General features: G+C 34.1%; 1 protein-coding gene across 1 annotated transcript in view; it reads right to left on the bottom strand.

Annotated features, from left to right (window-relative positions):
* The window catches only part of LOC111045711, a 90,927-nt gene continuing 79,475 nt past the window's right edge, over positions 1-11,452 (bottom strand). The window contains exons 19-20 of the mRNA XM_039419877.1: positions 1,131-1,357; positions 1-205 (exon numbers count right to left, since the gene is read on the bottom strand). Of these exons, the coding sequence (XP_039275811.1) occupies positions 16-205; positions 1,131-1,357 (417 nt within the window). The 3' untranslated portion in view covers positions 1-15. The remainder of the gene's footprint in view (positions 206-1,130; positions 1,358-11,452) is intronic.

The raw sequence follows: 11,452 nt of genomic DNA, 5'->3' as shown, positions 1-11,452 counted from the left end.
ACTCCAGTACAGAATTCAAAAATTATTTCTCTGAATGTACATTACCATTGCTTTGTCATCCGAAATGCTCTGTATGGTAGCACGATACCAAGCTCTGTCCTTGTTTTGGAACACACAGTTGTCGCCTTTCTTCCACTCTTCCTCTCTCTTATATTCTTCCCGATTGCTTTCATTCAAATAAAACTTAGTTATATCTTGCTTCAATCTGAAAAACAGTTCTCAATATTATTATCGAAAAGCAAAACAAAAATTTTTACACTTATATTATCTGAACTATCGTTCCGATTTAATCAAGTTGAATTAATCTAATTACGTCTTAGAAATAGCATTTACTTAAGATTGATTTAACTGGCCACAGCTTATAACCAAATCATCTATCACTAATCGCATCAATTCAAATTTATTCAATGACAATGAATTATTTACAATCATAATCAATAATTATTGTAGATTTTCATTTCAAGTATGCTCGCTCGACATTTTGTATGCTATTTACATGCTCGACATCTATTGTAAGTAGACTTATGAACCTAGCTGTGAAGGTTCCGTTAGACTGTTAGACTCATACTAATGGTGTCAAAATGAACTACTTGATACCTGATCCAAGTTATTCAAAAGGACAAGTACTAAATACAAATGCGATATTAAATAATAATAATAATACATTTTAAAGCAACTCAGTTGAACAATATTATTCTTATATGCATTCAATGAAAGTGACTTACACCTGGTTGCACAAAAGTCTGATAAATTTTAATCCCGATTAAATGCCACGAGGACTAATCAGACAAGCCTTCCTCACAGAAAACCCTTCTCCGATTGGACCTCGTAGAATTCAATCATGATAAAAATTTAACTGGCTTTTGTGCAACCGGGCCTTAGTATTGAAGATTAAACTACTGAATAAGAAATATTAACTATTCATTTTTAACTTTATCATAATTTGGAGTCAAAATATTCAAATATTCGAAAACAAAAATTGGTAAGCTATTTAGTAAAGAAGCAAAAAATTCAACGTTTAGATGGTTTTTTATAAGGTAGAACTAACAATTGAGTTCGAAAATTGTTTAAAATATTGAATGATAGTCGATGCTTTTATTAAAAAGTTTAAATTATAAAAATAAGCTTACTTTTCCAACATCCCACTGTAGAATGTAACATGGAAGTGCGAAGGATTAATGATTTTGATGATTGTGCAGGGAAAACGATTTTCGTGCATTATCAAATGTTCATCTTCAGCATCTTCTTTTTCTTTTTCTTCTTCGGACATTGGCTTTGGTGAAACGGCCGCCGCTTGGATGCTTGTAGCGGGGCCGATCTGTGCTTCTAGCGAACGGTATTTCCTCGTTCTGGCAGACTGTCAATAAAGCAATACACACTGTACAGTTCTCTCTCAAATTTATTCAAGAAGCTGGGATTTATGACTGTGTATAGCCTTTATATCTACAGAACAATTCCACATGTAGATAGAAAGTAACGAGCACTCATCCAATAGGCAAGTCTTTAGAATTATAATTGTTGTTTAATGTAGATGACTAATTCATGTACAATATACATTGTATGTCTTGAATAATGAGATTGATTGATTCAGGTCAATCAAGGAGTGCATTTGAAGAAGTAATTTTTATTGCATAGTTTCGCTCTCGAATAGGTTGGTATCTTCTCATAAAGCTGTAATCTGTGTTGTTGGATGGCTAGTCTATTTTTCCCCGTGTTTAATAATTATGTGAATCAACATGTGTCTTAGTTTGGGAATCTTCCTGTGTGTGAAAATCATAAGTTTGTATATGTAAACTGATGGCAGCGTCAGAATATTCAAGTCTAAAAAGGCCTCCCTACATGAATCATTGAACCCAAGCCTTTTTATTGGAATTGATAAGTTTAGTGTTCATTCAAATTATAGGTTAAATGACCCATTCTATTTAAAAAGTCTCCTAAAAGCCGGTGAATGGGTGGATTTTTCGGGCACTTTTCGGGGTATAGTTTATTGTTTGAAACAAATTCAAAATTCAAATTTATTCATAAAAAAACATATTTACAAAATAATAGTGTAACAATAAAATATAAAGAATATACTCCCTGCGTGGATGAGGTTGTCCGTGTGCAGGGAGGAGTCGAACTAAATCAGACAGTTGAAATACACTAAAGAATTAAGGAAATTATGATACTTGAGCATAACTTGGAATTGAAAGTGAAATATGAAAAAAATATATTTATATGATTGCAGTATAAACATACAAATTATGATAATAAATTTCAGCTCAACATTTTCATTTGTATGTTTATACTGCAATCATATAAATATATTTTTTTCATGGGTTTTATGACTGCCTCAAGGGTTTCACTCGGCAGTCATAACTTAATTTTAATATTGTGTTAGAAAAAAATGTGGTTATTTATTGTTTTAATGACTGTAATTCACAGAATAATCACTAAAATTGGTTATTTCTTGGGAATGGGATGGGTTTCCCTGGAATTTATATTAATTGCTATATTTTCATAATACAGTGTCCGACGAAAGGTGGAACAGTCGAACACCATGGATTTTACATGAAATTCGCAGCAAATATGTCCGGTAAAATGTTCTTATATCAACCTCAGATTCTGAAATATATAGATGCTTCTATATTTATGAAAAGCGTCAATAACTAGAAAACTATCAGTCAAAATCTAATTCTAAGGATATGGTTAGAAAGAGGAAGAAATTTCCAATGATTTGCATATCATTTGCTCCTTTTTTGACGTTTTTGAACTTGTTATAAGCGTTCAAACTGTTGGATTTGAACTCGACGAATGTACTTTTTTCAACATTGAGCGCTCCTAAAAGATGCAGACTAACTCTACTCCAGATGGCGTATACCATGCGTAGACTCAATAGTCCAGAATACACATGCTCAAATTTATTCAAGAAGCTGGGATTTATGACTGTGTATAGCCTTTATATCTACAGAACAATTCCACATGTAGATAGAAAGTAACGAGCACTCATCCAATAGGCAAGTCTTTAGAATTATAATTGTTGTTTAATGTAGATGACTAATTCATGTACAATATACATTGTATGTCTTGAATAATGAGATTGATTGATTCAGGTCAATCAAGGAGTGCATTTGAAGAAGTAATTTTTATTGCATAGTTTCGCTCTCGAATAGGTTGGTATCTTCTCATAAAGCTGTAATCTGTGTTGTTGGATGGCTAGTCTATTTTTCCCCGTGTTTAATAATTATGTGAATCAACATGTGTCTTAGTTTGGGAATCTTCCTGTGTGTGAAAATCATAAGTTTGTATATGTAAACTGATGGCAGCGTCAGAATATTCAAGTCTAAAAAGGCCTCCCTACATGAATCATTGAACCCAAGCCTTTTTATTGGATTGATAAGTTTAGTGTTCATTCATGACCCATTCTATTTAAAAAGTCTCCTAAAAGCCGGTGAGTGGGTGGATTTTTCGGGCACTTTTCGGGGTATAGTTTATTGTTTGAAACAAATTCAAAATTCAAATTTATTCATAAAAAAACATATTTACAAAATAATAGTGTAACAATAAAATATAAAGAATATACTCCCTGCGTGGATGAGGTTGTACGTGTGCAGGGAGGAATCGAACTAAATCAGACAGTTAAAATACACTAAAGAATTAAGAAAATTATGATACTTGAGCATAACTTGGAATTGAAAGTGAAATATGAAAAAATATATTTATATGATTGCAGTATAAACATACAAATTATGATAATAAATTTCAGCTCAACATTTTCATTTGTATGTTTATACTGCAATCATATAAATATATTTTTTTCATGGGTTTTATGACTGCCTCAAGGGTTTCACTCGGCAGTCATAACTTAATTTTAATATTGTGTTAGAAAAAAATGTGGTTATTTATTGTTTTAATGACTGTAATTCACAGAATAATCACTAAAATTGGTTATTTCTTGGGAATGGGATGGGTTTCCCTGGAATTTATATTAATTGCTATATTTTCATAATACAGTGTCCGACGAAAGGTGGAACAGTCGAACACCATGGATTTTACATGAAATTCGCAGCCAATATGTCCGGTAAAATGTTCTTATATCAACCACAGATTCTGAAATTTATAGATGCTTCTATATTTATGAAAAGCGTCAATAACTAGAAAACTATCAGTCAAAATCTAATTCTAAGGATATGGTTAGAAAGAGGAAGAAATTTCCAATGATTTGCATACCATTTGCTCCTTTTTTGACGTTTTTGAACTTGTTATAAGCGTTCAAACTGTTGGATTTGAACTCGACGAATGTACTTTTTTCAACATTGAGCGCTCCTAAAAGATGCAGACTAACTCTACTCCAGATGGCGTATACCATGCGTAGACTCAATAGTCCAGAATACACATGCTCAAAATTATTAATAGATAAATGAATAAAAATGAGGTATGGAGAAAAATGTTTGGTAGACAATTCTTGACCCCGCAGCTCTGTTTGGGTTAGTTAGTGAGTAAACATATCAAAAGCAACCACCCCGCCCTCCACCACCACACATACCAATTGTGCTAAGAGGGTAGGGGTTCACCTCAAAACTTTGCGGTCATGACCTTCCTATACAAAATTTTCTACAAGTTTCAACTAAAAATTCTTTTCCTCCACCTACTGTCAAAAGTACTTACTTTACTCCCTGAAACATGATACTAAAGTGTCACTTTTTCGCTCTCGGTACTAAAAAACAGAAAAACTCCCTAGGGAGTAAAAGTGACTCCATTTAAATAACATGGGAAGCATCTCTATTTTAATAACGTACATTTGGAATAGGTCAGAAGGTCTAAGCTCAGATGAGGAAGCATATAGAGTAGTCATTAAACCAACTAAATTCAATACCTCAACCAGACATTTGATCGATATATAAAATTTATGTTTGTATGCTGAAATTATTATTACAAACTTCATATCACTATACTAAAAAAAAATGTATATATTTTTTTCTTTTATTCCATGTTATTCAAAATATCAGCCAACGAATATTACTTATTAACTAATCAAATTTGAAACGGGAACTTCATAATAGCTGTAGTTTTGGCTGTCATTGTTGTTACAACTTTAGCCGACAGATAGTGCTGTCGGAGGAGAACTGTGATTACAAGCCAGCTGTTTCTGTTTACTTTTTAAATTATGTTGTAACACATTGTTTGGTCACATACGTTTTTAAAAATTATTTTATTAGCAGTTTTTATAAAAATTTAGGTGGAGGAAAAATGTTGTGTATATCACGAGTGAAAAATGTTTTTTCTCCCTCAGGAAAATTGTTGCCCTCGGCTTCGCCTCGGGCTTCAAACTTTTCCCTCAGGGAGAAAAAACAGCACTTTTCACTCTAGATATACAAATAACTATTTCCTCCACCTACTGTCTAAAGTACTTACTTTACTCCCTGAAACATAATACTAAAGTGTCACTTTTTCGCTCTCGGTAGTAAAAAACAGAAAAACTCCCTAGGGAGGAAAAGTGACTCCATTTAAATTACATGGGAAGCATATCTATTTTAAAATTTACATTGTAATAGGTTTGAAGGTCTAAGCTCAGATGAGAAAGCGTAATAGAGGAGTCTGTCATTGAGTCAACTGAATTCAATACCACATCAAGAAATTTGATCAACTCATGAAATATATGTTTGTATGATATTATATTCTTAATATTAGTAGATGATAAAAATTTAAACAATTTTTAAAATATTCTATTCTATTCAAAATACCAGCCAACAAATATTTTTGATCTGCAATTCAAATCTGAAATGCGTGATCGGGAGTCAGCCATTTTTGGTAGCCGCTCAGCTGATATAATTGTTACAACATTTGCCGATAGATAGCGCAATCGGCAGTGCCAATCATCCGACCGGTTTTTAGGTTTTAGATTTTAGGTTATGTTGTTAGGAAACATTGTCACCAATACGTAAGTTATTAAAATTATTTTATTTGCAGTTTTTATAAAAAAATGTAGATGAGGAAAAATGTTGTGTACATCACGAGCGAAAAATACGTTTTCTCCCTCAGGAAAATTGTTGCCCTCGGCTTCGCCTCGGGCTTCAAACTTTTTCCCACAGGGAGAAAAAGTCGTACTTTTCACTCTAGATATACAAATAACTATTTTATACCATCTGGAGCTTAGATATCTGCTCAGAGTGAAATAAAAAACAAACTTTGGCTTCCAATTTGTTGCCCTTTCTGCCTCATAACAAGCCAACGATTAATGAAAAACAAAACAGCACAGCAATTGGATCTTCATAAATTAATATCCTATTTCATCTGGCATTTTTTCAATAATAATAATAATAATAATAATAATAATAAATTTATTAGCCAAAAAACAGGATGTCACAATTTGACATATAGGCCAGTCAATATAACAGTAAAACACTCAGTCAATACAAATACTGTCAATAAAAAACAATACAAAGTCACATTTACAATAAAAACATGTATGGTATATTAGTCCTATTCATATAACAGTAATATTAATAAACTCTAAATATTGAAATCTTCTACATTCATTCTCATGTCGATAAACTCTTCAACTGAGTAAAAGGGGTTTTCAAGAGAAATATTTCTAAAATCATTTTGAACCTCCTGTGATTAAGTTGCCTCACCTCAATAGGAAGCCTATTCATCAATTTAATTGCAACATTCGAAGGACTTTGATCAGTTTTATGCAGTCTGCTTCGTGTTACATTGAGCGTCTGATTGGATCTTGTATTATAAGAATGAATTGCATTTCTCAACTCCATTTTCTCTGGATTTGCTTTCAGGAATAGTAAGCATTGCAATATATACAATGAATATAGAGTTAGAATTCGAAGACCTTTATAAATATCTCTACAATGTTCCCGATTCCGCGCCCTGGCGATGACTCTGACAGCCCTTTTCTGCATTATGAAAATGTCTTGTGCTTGTGAAGAACAGCCCCAGACTATAAGGCCATATGAAATGTGTGGATGAAAAATACCAAAATAAGCCTGACGTAGTCCATGTTGGTCCAGCTCCCCACATAATCGTTTAAGGGCAAACACACCGCTGCTCAACCTACTTTTCAGAACAGCAATGTGTTGTGCCCAACTTAGAGTAGGGTCAATAATTATTCCTAGGAATTTCTGCTCCTCACCAGTATCATTTGTTGCTGATCCCTTTTTGAGCCTAAAAGTGACTGTTGTGGTTTTGGCTTTGTTGAGGAACAGTTCGTTGGCATTCAACCAAGTTTGCACCGACTCCAGATTCCTCTCCGACAGTGCAACAGCTTGAGCATCATTTTTATGCTTATTAAGAACTGTGGTATCATCGGCATACATGAAGATTTTTGTTGGGACATTTATGCTAAGATCATCAATCATGATCAGAAAAAGCACTGGACCCAATACAGACCCCTGAGGCACACCACACTCCACAGGCAAAACGCGAGAGTTGTCACCATTCACGGAGACGTACTGCACTCTGCCTCGCAAATAGGAAGAAAATAGCTCAAGAGCAGGTCCCTCAACATGAAGGTGTTTCAATTTCGCCAGGAGGATATCATGTGACACACAATCGAATGCACGACTGAGGTCACAGAAAGAGACAGCGGCAGCGGATTTATCTTCAAAGCAGTCAAGAATTTCTTCAACCAGTTTTATAAGAGCATGTGTGGTTGAGAGGCCTTTTCGGAAGCCAAACTGTGTTTTGCAGAGCAAGTTATTAATTTCAAGAAATTTGCAAAATTGCATTGCGAGCAGAATTTCGATTATTTTAGACAGTATAGGGACCAAAGCAATAGGTCTATAGTTGGCAATATCATCATGCTTGCCCTTCTTGTAAATTGGTATAATTTTGGTAATTTTAAGAGAAGTGGGGAATTTTCCATTAGCGATGACTTCATTAATAAGTGCCGTGAATGGGGTAACAATACAATCTATGATTCGTTTAATTAGGGCATTGGATAGTCCATAGTGATCTTTGCTTATCTTTGGTGACATATGCTTAACAACTTCCAGAACGCAATTCTCTGTAATGGGCTTGAATCTAAACATCTCAATACTTTCAGGAACATTCTTATTCTTTAGTAGATTATCTGATGTAACTGTATCATTTTTATCAAGTTTTTTCTTAATTTCATTAGCAATATTTGCAAAGAAACTATTGAAACTGTCTGGAGATATAATGTTCTTGAGTAGATCTTTTTTTTCTGATTTATCCTTGTTTACTATGTTCCACAGTGTCTTCGACTTATTTTCAGAATTCTCTATTAAACTTTTGTTGTATTCTTTTTTTGCTTTTTTTATCATTAGTCTGTAATAACTTTTTTCTCGAGTATACATATCTTTATAATCAGAGGATGTGTTGGAAAGAAAGTATAAAAAATCAAGCCTACTCTTATGATTTTTCAATTCTTGTGTATACCAGTTTAGATTGTTACTTGAACGTCTACCAGAACCAGTTTTCCTATTTGTAATGATTACGTTGAAACTTAATTTATAGTAATATATAACCGTATTTAGAAATGCTTCAAAATTTGTATCTACTTCAGCATGATTATTGAAAATATCTGACCAGCCTTCTATCAACAGGTAACTCCTAAGTACATTAATATTACTGTCATCAATTTTAGTTACTATTTTATAAATCTTTTCAGTGTTTGTCTTAGATTTCTGTGTATCGATATAATTCACTCTACTCATTGAAATAAGTTGGCCCAAGTGATCACTAACATGACAGTTACTCACTAGAACACTCAAACTTTCTTTGAAAGTTGTGAACACATTGTCCAGACAGTTGGTACCCCTTGTCGGTTCATGAACCCTCATTTCGAACCCATACATACAACACAAATTAACAAAGTGTTCTGCATCCTTTCTATTTCTATTAAAATGCAGGTTGAAGTCACCACATAATATTGATTTCCGGTTTTTCTTATTTAAATAACTTAAAGCTAGTTCCATAACCCTGCAAAACGTTTCAAAATTACCTTGAGTACTTCTATAAACAGTAATGACCATGATATCAATATTCAAGAAATGAGCTCCTGCTAATTCACAGTCCAACTCAACCGAAATGTTATTTAAATAGTCTAATACTTTGTATTGGGACGCATCATGATTTGAATATATGGCCACACCACCATGAATTCGTATTGAGCGACAGTAGCCGGTTACTAAATGTAGATGCTTAATATTAGAGTTTACTTCAAGCTCAGCATCAGTCATCCAATGCTCCGATACACATAAAATGTCCAACTTATAATTAACAATAATCTCCTCCAGCAGTCCTATTTTATTTGATAAGCTCTGTACATTTTGGTGTAAGATATTTATATTACTTTTCCTAGAGTGAATGGCATAATCATCCCTATGATTCAGCCGATATGGATTGAAATCAGTCTCGGCTGATGGCCTTAGTAGTTTTTTAGAGGAATAAGTTTATTGGCTGGAATTATCACGTCTTTATTGAATTGTTTTAAGATTTGTGAGGCAACGTACCGCTTTCCAAGATTATTCAAGTGGTGCCCATGTTTCGTATGAAAACGTTTCCCCAACTTACAAAGCTCTAACACAGTGACATTTTCAAAATGTTTACATGTTTTATGTATCTCAGAATTTGCCCATTGAATTGCTTTATTTACACAAGACCATTTTGGGAGGTCATACCTGTGTGGAATGTCAAATAAAAATACTCTGGTGTGTCTTAAATCAGCCAGCCTCCTACGCAGGACTGATATAAAACCTTTGGCATCATTTCTGGCAATGTCATTACCCCCTCCAATCAACACTGCCGCATCCAGAGGCCCCAAATCTGAGCAGTCACCCACGCTCTCCCTGGTCACATCCTCAAAACAAGCTCCGGGCTTTAGTGTACCTGTTACTTTACATTTTTCATCTTTGTCACGCATTAATTTATCAACAACAGTACGACCCTGGCTACTCATGAATAGTTTAATTTTTCTAACTGGTTTAACAGTTTTTGACTTCGGAGCAAGAGATTTTTTTTCAAGATTTGTTGAGACAGTAGATTGAGAAAAATTACCAATATCATCATTCTGCTGCTTTAAAAAATTAACGATGGCACTCAATACCTCCAATCTATACTTTTTTGAATCAAATCTGGCAAATTCAAACCTATTATTAATGGATTTACTTTTGTTCTTAGTTCTTATTTTGATGTAGCTTTCAAGGTGAAAGAGCGATAAGAAACCACAGTCAAATGAGTTTTGCTGTTGCAGACAGTCTACATGAACTATCCTATCCGAATTGAGAACCAGTTTCATTCTTTCCACCAAAATATTCAATGACCTGTTGTTATATTCTCTCATAGAATCGAAATTATAGAAAGTACTATCAATGTAATCAAATACAACAAGACTCCAGTGTGAGCCACTCCATCCATTTACAGAATCAACTTTGCAATTGTCATTAACAATAAAGGCAATATTTCTGTTTACTGACGAATTGGGGCATAAAAAGGAGAGGTCATAACTACTATCATTGATAATCAAAGACACTACAGCCGTGTCGACGACAATTAAATCTTTACATCTAGAGAACATTTTCTTACAATACACATCAATGTCATTGTCTGTGAATAATTCATCACCGATGAATGTATTTAATCGATCAATCAGAGTTCCGCTAGTCCTATTGTCCCTGGCTGGAGCTGGAACGGTCTGTGTCGTAATGTCTTTAGCTGCATCCAGACGTTGCATCAATTGGATATCCAGTTCAATCGATCTGTCTAAAGCCGCATTACGCTGTATCTCCAACTCCTCAAGCCGAGATTTCAACGATTCATTTTCAATTCTCAAAAGGGAAAGTTCATCATTCAGAGGACCAAATTGAGAATCCGATCCATCGAGCATCGATGACAAACTATTGGAATCGATATTTTGATTTCCCACTTCAGTTGTAAGTCCAACAGAGATAGTGGATGATGACGAAATCGGGGATTCAGAAACCATTGAAAGTCGAGTATGATTCTTATGAGTACCAGACAATTCAACAACCCTATCACAGTTCACATCAGTCTTCATGGAAGCCGCACATTCCTTATCAAGGCAACGCCAAGTGATAACACTGCTAACAGTAGATGAGAACGATTTTCTATACTTATGTCCTTTATATATTATTCCGGGTTTATTCTTTGAGGTCTGAAAACGCTGAATATTTTCCATTCTTATAGAAAATTGTTCACAGTGTTGTGTAAGATGGAGACAATATACAACGCAAGCAACAAGAAACTATAAGTTCATTAAGATTGTAGGTAAGTTGCTATCTAGAACGATGATAAGAAGGCACGTGGAATCAATAGGTTGAACACTGAGAAAATGTAACGGGTTGTCTACAAGGTTTGCTGATAACGATTCATTGATGATTATTTGTCCTTATCACTTCAGAGAGGTTTTGCAGTCAGATTGAAAATCAACTATACTCTTGAAGTCACCGTTACAGGAATCAAAACTCACCCGCAC

The sequence above is a fragment of the Nilaparvata lugens genome, chromosome 1 (assembly GCF_014356525.2).
Source record: "Nilaparvata lugens isolate BPH chromosome 1, ASM1435652v1, whole genome shotgun sequence".
Lineage (NCBI taxonomy): Eukaryota > Metazoa > Arthropoda > Insecta > Hemiptera > Delphacidae > Nilaparvata > Nilaparvata lugens.
This window is presented reverse-complemented; position numbering and strand designations above follow the sequence as displayed.